General features: G+C 37.5%; 3 protein-coding genes and 1 pseudogene across 3 annotated transcripts in view; 3 read left to right on the top strand and 1 right to left on the bottom strand.

Moving 5' to 3' along the window:
* The first annotated feature begins 2029 nt into the window (after positions 1-2029).
* The window catches only part of LOC131769194 (macrophage mannose receptor 1-like), a 131966-nt gene continuing 115220 nt past the window's right edge, over positions 2030-18775 (top strand). The window contains exons 1-7 of the mRNA XM_066164893.1: positions 2030-2130; positions 2389-2570; positions 2903-3096; positions 3912-4025; positions 4758-4875; positions 5103-5280; positions 5697-5878. Of these exons, the coding sequence (XP_066020990.1) occupies positions 2030-2130; positions 2389-2570; positions 2903-3096; positions 3912-4025; positions 4758-4875; positions 5103-5280; positions 5697-5878 (1069 nt within the window). The remainder of the gene's footprint in view (positions 2131-2388; positions 2571-2902; positions 3097-3911; positions 4026-4757; positions 4876-5102; positions 5281-5696; positions 5879-18775) is intronic.
* LOC136280099 (receptor-type tyrosine-protein kinase FLT3-like) lies at positions 9522-12228 on the top strand (the record flags this gene model as incomplete). Its single annotated transcript, XM_066164753.1, has 8 exons — positions 9522-9609; positions 9903-10087; positions 10275-10373; positions 10965-11153; positions 11305-11516; positions 11662-11702; positions 11820-11916; positions 12048-12228. Coding segments are annotated over 8 exons (1092 nt in total), but the record flags the coding sequence as incomplete, so codon positions are not given.
* Positions 13479-15652, bottom strand: LOC136280182 (uncharacterized). Its single transcript, XM_066164934.1, has 3 exons — positions 15555-15652; positions 14683-14748; positions 13479-14487 (listed from the first exon to the last, which is right to left on the bottom strand). Exon 3 carries the CDS (start codon positions 14471-14473, stop codon positions 13547-13549), a length of 927 nt encoding a protein of 308 aa, XP_066021031.1. The 5' UTR covers positions 14474-14487; positions 14683-14748; positions 15555-15652; the 3' UTR covers positions 13479-13546.
* Positions 15846-16517, top strand: LOC131779154 (uncharacterized; annotated as a pseudogene).

The following is an 18775-nucleotide window of genomic DNA, read 5'->3' on the forward strand; positions in this document are numbered from 1 at the left end:
ACGTGTACGATGAAATATTGAAGGGAAAATATATCTGACTCCAGTGACGCAAAAAACTTAAAGATAGCACTTTTGGAATGTATGCCCTCAAAACGCGCCAATATGAACGCCCTTCGTCTATCTTGGCTAATAGCAAGATAAACCTTGAAATGTCACCTTCGTTGTAACTTAGACTATTGCCCTTTCACCTTCCCAAAATGCCAAATAGGAGATATTGTTTGATTTAACACCAAATACTCAGAAGTTGCAGAGCAGTTAACATTGATTATGTACTTTTTACTCAATATAACACTGAAAAATATTTCCTCGAAGCTGCAAACAAGAATATCGCATCACCTGACCTTAGACCTCAATATAACGATAGATGATACAGTAAGATCTGACATCAAAGTGATTCTGAAGTTCTTAATAAACACCTCAACCCTTTCACTCCCAAGATCTCATTAGTAATTCTCCTTACTCTCTGCTATACAACTCTCATGAAGTTACTTCAGAGATTTTGGTAATGAATCAACTAATATTCCCTCAATTGATATTTTCTTCATTCTCATCACTTTTCTGTTTAATATCGTGTTGACACTGTAAGCGGAAATTCTGTCTTGGTCACTCATGGGAGTTTAAGTGTTAAATGTATATTTGCCTCGGGTAAAAATTGTGTTCATTATCATTATCATTAGCATTTTCGGTATATTCCTTGTACAGTTTTTTTTCTTTCAGAGTTTGCAAAGTACAATGCCACGAAGACGTGTTTTCAGGTCCATTGCTTGTCAGATGTTATAGAAGGTAACTTAACCAGATTTTCTGCAAATTCGGTTTTCTTCCATAGTGGTTTTGAGGACGGTTTTAAGAAACTAGTGCAATGTGTGCATTGATCGAACATCCCTTTGCCGGTTTACCAAAATTTTGCTTGCTCAAGGGTGGTGAAACTCTGAATTTAAATTTCAGCTGTTCGTTAATTCTTTGAACTTGTATGTTGCTAGCGAGGGTATATTCGTGTTTGGATTAGTAGCTGCAATAAAGCCTTACACGAAAGTCAGCCTGCTAAAAAATTTTCTGAGTGCCTACTAGTCAATTACAGATGCCCTAATATCTAATCGATGTGATAAGACCCGTCAGCTTTGCTTCTCTAAATTTCACAGTGTTGATCTTCAAGGTGTTTGTGAACTCATGAGTTGTTTTGTCTCCTGAACAGTTTAAGTTCCATTTAGGTCGGTCGACGGGATGTGTTCAGCAAACAAGCCATTAGCAAATTTGCATTTAAAATCAACGGATATTTTTACAAAATATCTCAACGCCAATTTGTTTCTGATATTTAGGGATACTGCTGTAACCCAAGATAAAAAAATATGATAAGAAGTATTTTCCCGTTGCTCGTTCTGCAGATGTAGAATGTGACAGTTGGCGGCGATGCTGCCGCACAGGGTAACCACACAATTACACAGTCATTGAATTTTGAGTGTCTCAAATTACGGTCAGCGGTTAATTTGTTTTCTTTGCAATTAAAGGAAACTTGTAACCGTTCACTTCTTTTTAAGACTAACGGTTAATATTCCTCAAATTTTTCTCTAACGTCTATAACTTTTTTTTGCTGTTTTACGGCTGACGGTTAACCCTAATGAGACCTTCAATTTTATTTAGACACTGAGGGTGGTATTTAAAAATATTGCACAATGACAATGACAAAGAGCTACAACAGCAAGAGTGACAGTGACCGTAGCGATAAGAATGAAAATCGCTTAAACTTTGCTCAGAAAGTCGCCATCGAAGTCAAAAGTCGCGTAGTTGCAATACATGGTCGTCGTGCTTCTCTATCTCAACAATCCTGGACGTGAATGGGATCTTAATAGGTTCTGTTATTTTAGTCTGTTCATTAGACAAAACCACATTATTCATTGTTTGATCAGTGAGCTCTGATTCACAAATATTATCAGTAAGTCAGTATTTGTTTGTAATTTTGTTGCCAGACTGTGGTTCAGTGGTGAATAACACTTTGAAAAGTCCAAATTATCCTGAAGGCTATCCAGACAATATGGAGTGTGAATTTAAAGTTCCTATTCCATCTGGATTTAGATTGAAAATCACGTTTGGGTACATGAGGTTGCCTGATCTAAGGAATCATTATCAGTGCGTGTAAGTGAGGAATGAGTGTTATCCTTTATGGGTATTTTAAGTTAGAAGAAAGAATAAATGATGGGTTCAAAATTGGCTTTCGATTCTTCCGTCACTGATTGTTCGAGTCCAAAGTAATTAATCGTGGACTCAAAAACGCGCAAGTGAAGCAAGATTTCGAATATGACTTGTAGAAATATATCCACCCATCCGCGAACTATTATTTGCAATGCAGTGATATATGTTATTTTAGATTTATTTTTTATTTGTTTTCCAAAGGGATGACTATTTGACGTTCCGTGACGACAGAAAACAAAGTTTTGGGAAATACTGTGGTTCAACGACAGGCGGAACTTTTATGATAACTGGAAACTACACGTTGATAAACTTTCATTCTGGAAATAGTTCTAACATGACAAGGAGAGGATTCGTGTTACGCTTTGAAGCTGTTGATCAACCCGGTAATGTATCTCAATTTCCAGTCTCCCAGAATATAGTTCAGTTTAAAAGGAAAGCAAAGAATTCTCTTCAAATATAGCGCCCGGAAATTGATTATTCGCGAGCGAAGATCTCAACGATTAATCTCATCTGTTAGAATAATTGCCTTGTGGTAAACATTATCTAAATCCCGTCAATGAATTGGGATTTGTGTGATGATCAACGATGATCATTTGCATTACTTTTACACAGTATTATTTAGTACGAGTTGCTTTTTCTCAGTATAAACGATGATTGGTACAGTTTCCTCTAAAGACTGAACAATCGTAAACTTGACTTGTTTTACTTTTGTTAGTTCAACCAAGTATCTGCCCGATTGGTTGGTATCATCAACATGGTTCATCCTGCTATAAATTAAGTTTTGAGTATCTGACTTGGTATCAAGCTAGCAGACACTGTCAAAGTCTCGGAGGATATTTGGTGAAGATCGATGATGACAAAGAGCAGTCTTATATTACGGATAAAATAAAAGAAATGCGACACGCACAGGTTCGTGATGTAAAGAGGAATGACGAAAACGTGTCCATACCAGTCGCTAGGTACAATAATCTCATAAATCATTAAAAGCAACATGCGACAGTCTGCGACCTTTTCCCACATCTAGGTAGTATGGAAAGCTGCAAAAAAATCTGGAAATAATATCTTTCAAATCTGTATCGACAAACGCTTTTTACTATATAGATACCGATGAAATACCAGGATTTTTCCTTTTACTAAAAAATCGTATCTTCATCGCCCGCAGTGAAGATACTATTTTTATCTTTCACGAGTGAGGATATTGGTGTCAACATGAGTACTAACATGATTAGCCAATTACAAGGGAGCTTCCCGCCCAGGCGCGCGGCCGGTTCTTTTGAAATTCCATTCACAAAATGGCTTCGAGGTGCGAAGACGGTACTGTAACCGGTGACTTTGTCGATGAGCTGCCAAATTTTCACATCGATCCTTTTTTCGAGCTTGAAGAGCATTCAGGAAGATTTGCCGAAGTCTCGGAAAGTGATGTTGAAAAATTCATAGAAGGGGAAGAAAATGCAAACACTAAAAATAAGACATTCTACGACTTAAAATTATGTCTCCTTTATAACTCTATATCCGAGTTTCATAACATTTTGTAAGAGGCATTTTGCAGTAGGTGGTGGTACTCAACCAAAATATGAGTTCAACAGTGCTAATTTATTGTTTTTATCATCTAAAGTTAATATAAACATAATTCTAAGACCGAAAGAGGTGAAGCTCTACACTTCTTTAAAGTGATCATTACTGATGTATTCAGCTAATTTTTCAGTGACAATCTCTCACTTTAGTCTGTTTGGATTGGACTACACGATCCTGATAAGGATAATAACTTTAAATGGGTTTATGACGATACTCCTCCTCGTTACTCCAACTGGAATAGGGACGAGCCTAATAATAAAGCGGTATGAGGCGAACATTCTTTCATTTTTGTCATATAGTTGTTTAGTTTGGGGCAAGACTTGCTATCAAATCTTTAGACCCCTTCATATTTTTATGTGCGTACATACTTGTCTTTGATTTTCATCATGTCCAATTTCAAGCCTTTAGTTCATGAACAAGTTCAAATTTGGAAAATGTTCCATCATCTTTGACACACTTTTAGATAAAATCCCATGGAAGCACAATGTTTTTAAAAGAGATCTGCCTGTTACCAAATTATGGCGAATTTATGTTCGATATAATGAGCCGAAATTGCTGAATGAGATAGACTAAATATTCAAAATTCTCACAGAGTCTTCATTCAAAATATAATTAACTATTGTATTTTACTAATTTCTATCAAGAGAAAAGTGCCATTACTTTCTCTTGTTTCTACTATTTTTTCATTTATTTGTACAAATCACTACCTCATATTGTTATTCATTCAATCATTTGTTTATCTATTTGATAATATATTTGTTATACTTACCTTATCATTTCATAATTTGTAATGTGTTTGAGTTATCTTTAAATCGTGTGTACTGTCAGTAGAAGTCTTAATAAAGATAAACGCATAAATGATTTAGCTCAATACCCCTATGAATGATGGTCACCGAACCGGTTTAACCCTTAAGTTATTTTCGGTGAGCAGGGCTAGCTACTTTCTGTAACTTAAACTTCCATAAATAAGATGATTTATAATTATAATTGTACAGTCCGACTGTGCACAGGCCTATGGGATTTGGTTTGACTTGAATGACGCACCCTTTCCAGCTGGGAAATGGAATGACGTATCGTGTAAAGGCAAGGCATTCTCCATTTGCGAGAAAAACGGTAAGTGGATCACTGGCCAGTTAATTGAACGTTTTTACATAACGTCACGGCCAAATTGGTTATCACAACAAGAGACGGCAACGTGAATGCCCAAATCAGTCCTGTTTGATTTAAACTCTTTTCTACGTTAATTTTTTTTCTTTTGTTCCAATATATTTACATTGCTGCTCAGCATAATGCTAAGGTAACTTCGTTTCTTTTGCTGCTGCTGTTGTTGTTTTATTCAGCCGACTGTGGTTCAGTGGTGAATAATACTTTGAAAAGTCCAAACTATCCTGAAGGCTATCCACACAAAATGGAGTGCAATTATTCAGTTCCTATTCCAGCTGGCACGAGAATGAAAATAAAGTTTCAATACTTTAAGATGCCTGACCCATATCCTGTTGGTAATGAGTTGCAGTGCTTGTGAGTAAGGATTGATTATAAACCCATATGCTTACAGCAGGCGGAATAACAGAATTAGGTCCTATAAACCCCCGCCAACCACCCCACCCTGGCGCTCCCTCTTTCATTACCTCTAAAAAGAATGTTTTTTCCAATAGTAATTTCCGTAGTAGTTGTGTACAGAATTGAATACCTGTTTAGCCTTTTACCGAGTAATCCTATCCATGACTTTCCCTTAGTTACAGTGCAGCATGATCTCTCACTTCAATGCTTTTTAGGGGGAAGAGGGGCTTTTATTTCAGTCAATTTTTTCTTTATCTCCTGAAGAAAAGGGTTGTATAGGAATTTGCTTTCGAAAAGTCCAGTAGATGATGTTTTTAGTTTCAGATCATTTTTCCCTTCAGTATTAGAATTATTATTATATTTTGTATTAAAAGAGACGACCATCTCACGTTTCGGAACGAACAGCACCAATATTTTGGAAGTTATTGTGGCAAAGCGACTGGAGAAACCATTTTTGTAACTGGAAATAGCGTGGTAATAAAATTTGAGTCTCGTGATAATTTTACCAGCCGGGACAGGGGATTCTCTTTGTATTTCGAAGCTGCTGATCTACCTGGTAGAGACAAAATGATAGCAATTTAGAGATGAATGAAGCTAGAAAGTTTCTAAAGAAATTCTGGTACCGCGTCGTTGAGCGGTATCACAAGATAATTTGGTTTTACCAATTGAGATTGACATCTTGCGCGTGAAACTGAGGAAGCTCGAATCGCGTCATCAGCCCGATAGTGTGAATATTTGTTATATGGAGAATAATACATGAGCGCGCGTAGATTTCAAATTACTCTTCGAGTGTTCAACTCGATAGCTTTAGTTGAACACGAGAAGAGAAATTCCATATCTAGAAGTAATCAGGTATTATTTTGTTCATCATATAAACACAGTAGCCCTTTACTGACAAGAAAAGCCAACTTAAATAATCAATGAAAATAAAGGAAACGACAATTCCCGAAAAAAAAACCACACAGTGGGCTGTCGCCAAGGATGAAGATGCAAAAATGCGTTGAATCATGATTACAAAAACAATTATGGGTGTAATTTTCAATTTAAAAAATTCTTATTCACCGACTTCTTCCTTACCGACAGAAGAAATCTTTCAGGTAAACGGCCAAATCAGGCTGTGGCAAGTCTTCCAGTTGTCGATTTTTTGTTCTCAGCCTCGAGAAATGCCATTACCAAAGCCACTGGAAACGTCACTTTCGGTTTTTCTTTTGGTATACTGGTTTTCTTTCCCTCTTAGGAAAGTGATACGGTGTCTGTAAGTGATATGGATTTTTCAGTGTTTTAGCTGCCATAATCCGAGAAAAGTTCGACAAACTACCTTGGATTGAGAATGGTGAAAGCTTTACCGTTCATTCATCAACCTGACCGAGCGCGCTAAAGGCGAGTGACGTGTCAGCAGCTGGTTGGCGATATCAAATACACGCGAAAAAATATCTTATTTTTTCACGTGTGTTGTGGCGGCTTCTCTCAGGGCTGGAAATCATTTTATAACACTATAGTTTATATGATCAAAGAAATTTCGCCATGGCTGACTATGTGTTTCGTTTTCGTTAGTTCAACCGAGAACCTGTCCATCCGGATGGTATTATCAATATGGATCATCTTGCTACAAATTTAGCTCTGAAATGGTCTCTCGGTATGAAGCAGTGAGGCGATGTAAAAGTCTTGGAGGATTTTTGGTGAAAATAGGTGATGCCGATGAACAAAGTTTCTTAACGGATAGAATCAACATCAATAGAAAAATAAAGGTCTGTTTACAACTACCAGAGTACAATTTCACGATGTCATTTACTCTATGGCAATGGTCTGATTCAAGCAATAATTCCAACTTCATCTCAAATAACGAAGATGTTATTTTTGGTCTATTCACGATAAACAATCTATTAAAAATGTAAAATACATTAAACTTTCCTTTCAGAATTGCTCATCAGTGAATTATTATCGATTTTATCTACAAAAGATAAAGTTCAAATATAAAATCAATAAGCTTGATTAAGTTTTTGATTGCCGAGCTCCTCTTTCTACTATTAGTCAAAATAATATCAATACTGCAATCTACAATTTGTAGGCGAATTTGTTAAGAAAGAATTGGTTCATGCTTAGCGTGTGTATATCGAGTTATGGATGCGCGTGGGAAATTTGGAGAGCACGAGAGAAGCATAAAAGTTACCCGAGGCGAAGCCGAGAGCAACTCTAGCTTCTTGAGTGTTATGGATGCACGGCCATGCATACCAAAGGATTTCTACCATGCTAACTTCTAAAGGAATTAGGTAGGACTTGCGCGCGAGATGTGATATAAAATAATTTTTACCATAGTAGCTCCGAAGGAATATTACGTTAGTTATGTTATTTCATTATCAACATTTAGAAATGTTAAGACCTAAACATTGTGATTGTGTTGTTGCAATATTTAATTCTTTTCTTGTCTAAAGGCACTTTGGATTGGACTTCATGATCTTGATGATGAAAATGACTTCAAATGGGAGCATGATAATACACCTGCCAACTTCTCTCACTGGAATAAGGGTGAACCTGATAATTCTGGTGATGGGGAAGACTGTGTTGCAGTCTCTGGGATTTTCTTGTACATTTACAGTCAACTATACCTTCCCGGCCGATGGAATGATATGGACTGTGAAAAGAGTGCCCCTTACATTTGCGAGAAAAATATTAGGCGTAAGTAAACCCACTTTGTCGAGTCTTCAAAGCATATTTTCTCTCAAATGTGTCTTTGTGGCATCCTGCCTTAGAGATGACATTTTGCACGGAAAAAAATGCGCCTCATCCAATACGTAGGGAATAAATTGAATATTTCTGACGTTCATTAGGTTGGAGCAAAGAGAGTCGCTTAAACTTTTGAAATGGAAGTGGTTGAAAATGAACACAGGTATAACACTAATTCTGCTTCACGAAGTTTCAAATGAATGGGATTACTTTTGGTAACTAAAGTGACTTAACCACAAATAAGTTTCGTTTATGTATTTCGTGTAAATGATAGAGGAAAAACCTGGCTTCAGCTGGAGAATTTTTTCTAAATATCTACTTACTATGATTACGTGTTTTAAATGCTTCTTGGATTATTTAGATTTGACTTTTTTTAGCAGCAACAGTCGCAGCACCGGATATCATTGCCAAAACACCTACCCTTGCAATCAAAACGCAGAAAAACGAGGCCATGAGTTCTGTAGCCCTTATTTACAGCTTGGCTGGTGCTACCTTTGTAGTGATACTCGTGCTGTGCTGTATTATGGGACTTCGGTGCTACAAAAGCAAAAGACACGCTAGGTTAAAAAGGTAATGTTCACAAGCCCAATATAGTTATTATGGTAAACAAGCACAATTCACTCACGGCTTATGTAAATTTCTGTAAGCTTCCTCTGCATGGTGTATATGCATGTCAAAAACAACAACAGAACGATCGTTTGGTCGGGTGATCTTAACGTTAGTATCTTCAAACAGATGATGCTTGCTTCCGATCCAAAAGCTGAGTCAATTATTCTGTAGTTCTTTAGCTTTAGGTTTCTCAATCTGATAGTTCTGAAAGCGCCACTTACCCAAAAACTTTTCTATCAACAAAGTAAATCTTATTGTCCCACGAATAAAAAAAATCGAAAAAGTTAATTTAGCAACTATTTTGGTTATTTTATTATTATTGTTATTTTTATTATTATTATTGCTATTATTATTATTGTTATTTTTATTATTATTATTGCTATTATTATTATTATTATTTTTGAGCTTCCAAAGATCCCGAAATTGGCGTCTTTCAAGTTCACGACCGAGAAGTAGGGGGAATGGGGCGGGTTGGCTCATGACATGAGAAAGCAGTCACACTGCAGCCTAGGAGAGAACTACAGAATTATGCTCGGAAGATGTGTTGTTGTTGCTCTGATCAGGATATCTTCTAAAGACTTTCCTTAAATATTACTCTTCAGCGCGGTTGGTTTTGAATATGGTGCTACATCAGAAGGGGAGAGGGTTAACTGTAATTATTGTCTTAATGATGAAAAAGCTATCAGTTATTAAGTCATTTAACATTCTCTCACTGAATCCAAATTTGTGTTGTCAACAGACATGTTCAGCGTCCTTTCCGCGAGATTATTCCTCTTGACAAGTGGGAAATTCTTCCCAAGCAGGTGCATTATGAGGAGGAGCTGGGCAGAGGTGCATTTGGTGTGGTTTACAAAGCAACTCTTACGAGAAGAGCTGGAATAGAAGTGTTTGAAACAAGAGAAAGACTAAAGCCAGAAAAACAATGTCAAGTTGTTGCGGTAAAAGTATTGCAGGGTGAGTAGAAATAGCGCCTAAATACTGTCAAAATGAAATTTTTAATCGATAAGAAAAGGACCTGCCGTTGCATGGAATCAGAAGTCGACTGGTAACATCTTTCAAGCTTTCCTTTTAACATATCAAGCCAGAAGGGGCTAGTTCACGACTTGCGCATGCGCTGTAATAATCGAGATGGCTGTTACTCACGTTGGGTTTCAAGCATCCTATTCAATCCAGGGGCTTTTGCGAACGCCAAAAGGTCTAAGACTGGACTCACAAACGCTGAAAGCATCAATAACATCTATCCACAGGTGATCCAAGCGATGAGCAAAGAGAAGCTTTCCTTCATGAAATATTACAAATGAAGCTGTTGGGTTCACATCAGAATATCGTGTCTTTGGTCGGATGCTGCACACTGCAGGACACCAATTTTCTGGTGATAGAGTATGTTCCGTATGGTGATCTCTTACAATGGTTACGGCAAAAGAGGCGATCGGTAAGGGGAGAGAGATTTTCCTGAGCAAGGTTAAATCATTTCGATGTCAGTGAGAAAGGAAGAGGCTTTATCATTGGCCTTGTATTACGTTTCGCTAGATTCTGGATAAAACAAATAGCTAGTTTATCTTCTACCCTTATTCTGTATATACATATCTGTGGTAAATATTTTGCCTATTACGCTTCAGGTAAATAAAAATCAAGCCCTCAGAGGAAAGGAGGCGGAAAAGTTTTATGAAGATAGAGACACTCCGATTGATGAGTTGAAAAGATGCGAACCTAGTCGAGTAAGTAGTCGAGTATTTTTGTGCTATTTCGGTAGTGATGGGGGAAGGCTTTGCCAAGCAAGTCGCGATTGACCGTATTTATATTAGTATTCATTATTCCGTCCATTGAACTGAAACTCGAAAGTGAGGTGTAATGTTTCCTAAAAATATTATTCCTCTAAGAAATAAAATGCAGTCAAGCTAAACGGAATCAGAGACCCCTCCCCTCACCCCCGAAAAAATCAAGGAGAAACATGAGGTACTATTTTGCTTGAGGGGGAAGCTAGGCTCCTTGAGGCCCTTCAGGAAAACTACTCCACCTCCACAAGCGTGGTTGTAAAAAGAAGATTAAGGCAGATAACTCGGCGACCTGACGCAATTTCTGTCGCTTTGCATGGACTATGCGGGACGGAAAAGTGCTTTGTGAACAGCGAATGCCTTTTTCGGATTTTTTTTGTAAAAATAAAGTTCGACGGATATCAAGCATTCATAATTATCTCCCTTCCATGCAAGCCATCCCACCATGAATCTTGATCTAAAAGTGAACATTAATCTATTACTTTAATTCCTTCCTTTATCACCCAGAAAAGTTGTGACAGTGCTGTTAATCAGGAAAATCTAGAATTGATGTCAATGCCATACAGTCCAGGTTACTATAACCACGCTGCTGTCATTTCGCTGTCTACGGTGAATCTTCATGAGAGTAACCTTGATGGCGTAAATGATAATGATGACGTCGGTGTTGATGGTTTCTCTGCTCAACGGCTGTTTTCATTTGCTTGGCAAGTAGCAAGAGGAATGGTAAGTAAATGAATTAACTCAGAAGTGACTGTGGGCTTACCTTCGAAAAAACCTTACGCAGAAACCATACCTGAAGATCATTCTCGACATTATTTTATGTCGTCTTCAGTTACACCTCTTTAAGCATTTTTTTTTCATTATTTTTTCCCAGAATCACCTTGCCGAAAATGATTTCGTTCATCGTGACCTTGCAGCTCGGAACATCCTTGTTGGTCAAGACGGAGGAGTGAAGGTGTCAGACTTTGGTTTGATGCGCCAAGTGTACGAAGACGTGTACAGCATAAAAAAAGCTAAAAAGCTGCCAGTTAAATGGATGGCACCAGAGAGCATCTTCGAGGGTGTTTTTACTATTAAGAGTGACGTGTAAGTAGACTGGAGCTGCTACTGAGTGTAGTGTTTCTGTTTCAACAAATTTTCTCTTTTGTTTGTTTACAACTTGTTTTTTTCAGTCTTTCTCAGAGACGCCGCAAATCTCAATTTAATAGTTAATGTTTAAAATTTCTCGCAGTTGGTCTTATGGAATTTTTCTCTGGGAAATGGCTACCATGGGTAGGTTAAAAAGCTTCTCTTGATAGATATCTATTGTTTTTATCATTATCGTTTTTCACATTGTTAGAGTTATTTGTTCGTCGTTGCATTCATACTTCTTCTTCTGTTGTAATTAAGGTGGTGTTCCATACCCTACGTTTACCAATACAGAGCTCTGTAAACTTCTAAAGAATGGTTATCGCATGGAAAAACCTGATATGTGCTGCGATGAAGTGTGAGTAGAATTTTATTTTGAAATAATTTTCACCCTGCCGTTTTATTCTAATTGCTAACAAATTTTGCTTTTTTGACTGGATTTCACCACAAACTCTAAAAAAATGTGCTATCCCTTTTCATACTTGAAAGACATGAACTGATGACGTCATGCTGGGAGAACAATCCTACAACTCGCCCCAGTTTCTCGGAGTTGATTGACCGACTGGAGGCTATTATGACGAGGGATGTAACATACTGCGACCTGTCAAATTGCGATGAATCGAGTCCATACTATAACATACAGGACATGGTTGACGAAGAAAGCGGATGAGATGTATAAATAAGGGTTGTCGCCTAGTAATCACCGCCTGGAGAATAACATCACCTCCGAGTTTCTTATGTTATGGATAATAGCTGTAAAGATAAGTTTCTCGAAATTTCTAGAAGGCCTAGTCATGCTGACATGCTTATGTTGGATGCAATACTAACGAAATTGTTGTGTTGTAAGCTTCCGGAATTTTCTAGAATATTTGTAAATGTAAATAAGGATTCAGCCGTGTAGTAGTAGTTGCTATTGTCAGGAGTGACCTACTTGGGAAGCTATACCGAAAGAGAGCTACTGTGGAAGATCGTTCATTTCGGAGTTTCGAAGACGTGCGACTGTGAGATTGTGTCAGTGGTGAGCTAAGATATAGACTGTAGTGAGCTCAAGTAAGTATATTGAGGATAATTTCTGTACTTCCTTTAGGAGTCGCTCCTCATTAAAATGCGAAAATTTTCAGCCTGGCCATCAGGATTTCGGTCTTTGCGACCGACGACATTTCGATAACTAGGCATAACGACCGTCTCACATGAACAGATCTCAAAATTTAACAAAATTTGGAGATCAGACACTCATTAAAAGAAATCACTCCATCAACTCAGGTTTTCTCAGGCTTTATTTAGGCGTACCAAAGAATCTTTAAAAAATTTTCATCGTTACATTTAGTAAGCCGTTGCGGTGTGTGCAAAGAAAGCCCTTGACGGCGGAAGTATTAAACTTTACCAAGCGCCTAGGAGAAAAAGTACTTACCATTTATCATCGCAAATCGTTATTCAAAGACAAATCCTCCAATACTATCCTCGACTTCCTCGATAAGTTCTTCTTTCGAATGACGAACCTTGCGTTGACGTCAAATATATAAGGACGAATATTGTCTTTAATGTTGTCGCTGACCGACTTTTCCACAAAAAGAAAATGATTCTCGCAGCGAAGAAAATATCAGTAAGCGTATGAGTGTTCAGTTAGCCATTTTAAAAATATTAAAATTGAAACTTGGCTCCGAGGCTTAGGGGAATAAAACAAAAGAAATCACATCGAGGTTGAGGGGTGAATGATACATTTCTTTTGTTCGAAGGGATTCGAAACCATACTCTCAGATACTCGTTGGGCACAACCGACTGAAATTCGTTGCCAGCGAGGTACATTTTAGAGGTTTCTTCTTTCGCGTGTAATTTTAATTTTGCATGGAGAAAAGTTTGCTTCATTTTTTATCTGAGCAAAACATGATTTTTTAATAATCAAATGTTATGAGTGTATGATTACAACAATGTATAGAACTACAGAAACAGTTACTTCTACTGATTAAAGAGAAAGTTATCGACGATTTTTAAACAGTCTGGATGGTACTATTTAGATCACTGTCTTGTCTTTCAGGGCCTCTAATCTTCCCTATAATGTACTTGTCATCATGAAATATTTTTGTCCAAACAAGTTCAGTTCCTTTTTTGTAAAAAGGCAAGAAAAGAAAACTACTTACACAGGTTGTAAACGTACCTCCCTTCCGCCAATAGCTATCCTTCACTCCAGCGATTAAATATAAGATTACAGCTAAATAAAGTATTGTATTAATCAAATATACAAGCAATCGAAAGCACAAGATAATAAGTGCTCCCTTAAATATTAAGTGCACTTGCCCCGGCGCCATATGGCAAATTTTCATTTCATTCAGAACTCCAAGAATCATTGTTACAAAGAACGCATTCAGGGAGAACGTAAAGCAAACTGCTACCATAGCTCTAAATTTGTATACGGATGCGACGATTGAGGAACTTGTGCTCTCAATAACATCCCCTATGACAAAGAGCACAAATACAAATAGTAAGGTCCAAAATTTCGGCAAACGAATAAGATTTTTCATCATAGGGCAGAAGCCGGTGAAATGCGGAGATATGAAAACTGCTCCAAGAAAGATCCAACAGTTCACTGTGTCCAAACAATTTAAGGCCATAATCAATCTGGAGTAAGCTTCTGTCATGCCGAAGTAGCGCACAAGCTGTATTGGAAATACGTGAGAGGCATTTTTGGTGCTAGATGATACATTTAAGTAACTCTCCGAAGTGAAAACTGGCGATACTGATTTTCCAAAATAATAAATGAAAGTGAAAGTAGCCACTAATTCAGCCAGCAAAAGCAAAAAATACATAATCATGGAAAGCATCCGGCCGAGGGAGGGCTTGCAGCAAGTGCACTTTCGTTGACGGTTTGGTTCCATCTCAGTTGATATCATCGAGGCCATCTCCTCCGTCTCATTCATAGTTCTTGGGGAATCTAGGTCAGGGTGGATAAAGTCAATTCATCAGAAACTCCTTCGAAAATGAAAAATACTGACAATCCTGACTGAAACGGTCATATTAATCTCAAACGCTACCCAGTAGATCATGACCGAGACAATACTCGAATCGTAATTAACTGAGATACGCCAAAACTTGTCAATATGTCACTAAAATATCCCTTGGCACTTACCCAAATCTAATTGCTGTGCAGTGGGAATAAACCCAAATCAGCTTGGTCAATATGTTCGGAAGATTTCTAGAAGACGATAAAAAGAACAAAGAAATAAAAAAATGATTAAATGAAAAGGTAGTAATAAATTCACAATTAGGCTATTAATTTGACGATTTTACATTTTGTTTATCCCTTTCCTCGACGATACTAGTTCAACTTCACTACAATCTTAGCTTCGAGACACACTTCTACAGTCCAAATACACCGAGGTTTTCGTTCTGAGAGAATATTACGGTACATTAGAGGTTTTGAACACGATTGAATTCCTCTTCGAAGCTTCATCTTACTTACTGTCTGTTAACCTGGAGAAACTGAGCGGTTTATTTTGCCGTTGTGCTCATGTCACGAAAATTCACTTCGCTTCGTTTCAGTTCTTGATTTGAACGTCATGAAAATGAAACAAAATGAGTATTTCGTATTGATTATCCCATAAACTACACTTATTCATGCGACTATAATATAAGCGAAATAGCTGAAATAAAACTGTACCAATCGGATATATCATTTCTTCCGCTTTGGTTGTCTGGGTTGCAGTTTGATTGAATTTCAGTTCTATTGAGGCATAAGTGATCTGAATATTTTCTATCGCCGCACTGATCATAAAGCCGCTGAATCACGTCATGAAAATGAAACAAAATGAGTATTCCGTGATGATTATCCAATAAACTACTCTTATTCATGCGACTATGGTAAGAGCGAAATAGCTGAAATAGAACTGTACCAATCGGATATACCATTCTTCCGCTTTGGTTGTCTGGGTCGCGGTTTGATTGAACTTCGGCTCTATTGAGGCATAAGTAATTTGAATATTTTCTATCGCCGCACTTTACCTCTTGGTCTTGTTCAAATAAAAGCCTTCATCCGCAGAAAATTCGATGATATTCTTAGATGCGAAGAGAACCATTAATGAGGTCGCCTTTGCTCTTCCTGAGCTGTTCTGGAAATCAAAGCGAAACTAAATCCAATCCGGGACTTCCTCCGAAAACGTTTGCTCAAATATAGTTCATTACATCATATGCACGATTGTCGGTTGCCAAGGGTTTTACTCCCGCAGCTCTGATGCGCGCTGGTGCAGAAATCGTCAGCGGCAGTTGGCACGAAAAGTAAAGGCCTATTCAAAAATGGCGGTAAATAATGACAGCACGAGCACATCAAACAAACTCTGTTTAAGGCACTACGGCATGGAGGATGAGACAGAGAGAGGAGACCGGTTTTGGAATACCAGCTCCGTAGAGATGAAGTTCTGTACGGGGAAAGTATGGTTGAGGAGGGTTCGTTTCGCAGAAAATAAACCTAATTACGGGATGAGAGACCTTGATCCCGTGTTGGAAGAACTCACAGGCAACAAGCTGGAGCTTGTAGGTCCCCTGGTAGATGGCTTCCTTAAGGAGATTGGGCTCTCTATTAATGCGAAGCTCGCTCGCTCTAGAATGACCGGTCTTATGGCGCCCATCACTCTCTTTATGCCATTTCAAATCTTTAAACATATCTGGGTTTTAGTATAAGGCTACGGGGAAGCGCGGACACAATTAAGAGTGGTGAGAGAATAACGCTAACTTTCCAAAGGCTCGACACTGCAGAAAAAATTTGGTCTCCTGCGAGGTTTCAAGGAGAGAATTTTCTCAAGAAGCGGCACTTCGAGAAAATCCTCGAAGATGATCGCGCCGCTTCAAATGGTTTATTCAACAAAGCAACAAAGGGTAGTAACCATATTTTGCGTGCAGCGCTATGATCGAGAAGGATTTGCAAAGGACTCAAATTTGCAAAAGCTATTGAATTTGAAAACTATCTAGCTTGACAGTTAATTAACAGTAGGACTTGTTAATGTTTTGTTAGACCTTGTCACGAAACTTCCTACATCAAAAGAATGACAGCCCTGAATGTAATCTGAAACAAAGTTCTGAAGGAAACATGTTTTTAATACAAGCAGATATTTTAAAATTTAATCTTCGTATCTTGTAGACTGTAATACATTGGAGTAAATAAATAGAAGTATGGTTTTTACCTAAACATAACAGCTGAAAGCTTTTTTATTTGACTAACAATGATGTCTGATTCATTTATGAAATTATCCTATCAGTATACAGAATTACTCCTTTTAGATACAAATTTTATTTATCTGTGTATATTTCATCTTACTCTTAAAACTATCAAGCTGAAAATTCTTGTACCTTTTATTTAAGACAAACCTTTACTAAAACAAATGTATTGTGTAAACATAAGCAAAATGCTGGGTCATTAGTTATTGACCCTTTGACCCCTTACAATTTCTAGCATCTAATTTCTTCTTACAATATTAACCCAAAATTAAACATAAGGTCACAAGAATGAGGAAAATAATTATTAACTAATGAAGCTCTTGATTTTTAAGCAAATTCTCCTTGTCAACACCTCGTAAAATATATTGAGAACAGTATAGAGAATATTCATGCTGTTGTTAGCATGTAAAGGGTTAAGTGGTCAAACCTTTAAGTACAAAATTCCATAAACTCATTAGAGTAGAAACCCTGCCTCTAACATGCAAGTCAGTAAAAAATATAATGGGTTTATAAAGTTTTATATGTAATATATCAGTGCATACCAAGTGATATCGGTGACAACAGTACTTTTGCATTCGGACAGGTTTAACCTCTGACAAACATAGCTAATTTAAACCAATTTTGCACCGATTTAAATATATTTTTCTTATGAAGTAGGTATATTATTCACATTACTGGTACACAGAATTTGTTGAGAGCTTAGTTATCATTCTCATAACAAGTATGCCTTATTGTGCACCAGATTTAAACCGTTGATTAAAAAATAATTCAACTACCCCTCCCCAGCCAATGCACCTTCAAGGCGCTTAACTAGAATTTCCTTAGTATCTGCAGTGCTTAATCCTCTACTACGTAAAGCTTCCTTTAAACTAGGTACTGTCATCAAAGTTGGCTTGATAGCTACACTTCTTACCTCAGTGGCATTGGAGAACTTTAAATGAGACGACAATGATAGGTTATTAGCAAAGCAAGTATTGCACTGTTTACAGACAACAGGTTTTAGTGCACACAACACTGATTCTGTCAGACCTCTGCTGCTTTATTTCTACCACAATTACAAACATTTGATTGGTAACAGTGTGGTGGAGAACGTGATTGGTAGTGTGAGGTATAAGAAGAGGGCATTGGTTGATGTTCTGGGAGGTAAAATGAGCGAACATAATTACTTCACATTACTTGCCACCCTTTACCAGTGGCAGTACTTACATTTGACCGGTTAGTTAAGGTCAAATCTTCCTTCACTCCAGAATGTTTGGCCTCTTTAGCCTGCAAAGAGACAATCCCATAGCCCACCGTATACTTTGTAAACAGCAAATTTGCATGATAGGGAATGGCATATCCAATTGTCCATGTTGTGATATTAACACTGGATGAAAAAAACAAAGACATCAGGTTAAAATACATACTACACATTTCTTTCAGTTCTGCAACCTGAGCAGAATTAGAGAGTTTTTCTCTTCTACGAAAAAATTTTTCAATATGCGATGTAAAGATTCATCCAAACGGTGACCATTTGCTACATTAACTTTCATTTAGTTATCGGGAAACTCGGTGGAAGGTTAATTCTTACGTGAAATTGAAAGACGATTATTTAAATATTGGCATTAATATTTGCATTCCTGGTTATATAAAGTTTAAAAAAAGTCTATGACCTAACAGGAATTTTCGAGCACAAGGAATTTCAGTTTCGAGCTTGCGTTTTGCCGTTTCTGAGGTTCTCTTCTATGTTTAAGGTCTTTTTAAAATGCGAACATTTTTTCAGCCTGGCCATCAGGATTTCGGCTTTTGCGACCGACGACATTTCGATAACTAGGCATAAACGCCGTCTCACATGAACAGATCTCAAAATTTTACCAAAATTTGGAGATCAACACTCCATCTACTTAGGTTTTCTAAGGTGGCTTAATTGAAGCGTACTAAAGAATCTTTAAAAAATTTCCTTCGTTATATTTAGTAAGCCGTTGCGGTGTGTGCAAAGAAAGCCCTTGACGGCGGAAGTATTAAACTTTACT

Source organism: Pocillopora verrucosa, chromosome 4 (genome assembly GCF_036669915.1).
Source record: "Pocillopora verrucosa isolate sample1 chromosome 4, ASM3666991v2, whole genome shotgun sequence".
Taxonomy (NCBI): Eukaryota; Metazoa; Cnidaria; class Anthozoa; order Scleractinia; family Pocilloporidae; genus Pocillopora; species Pocillopora verrucosa.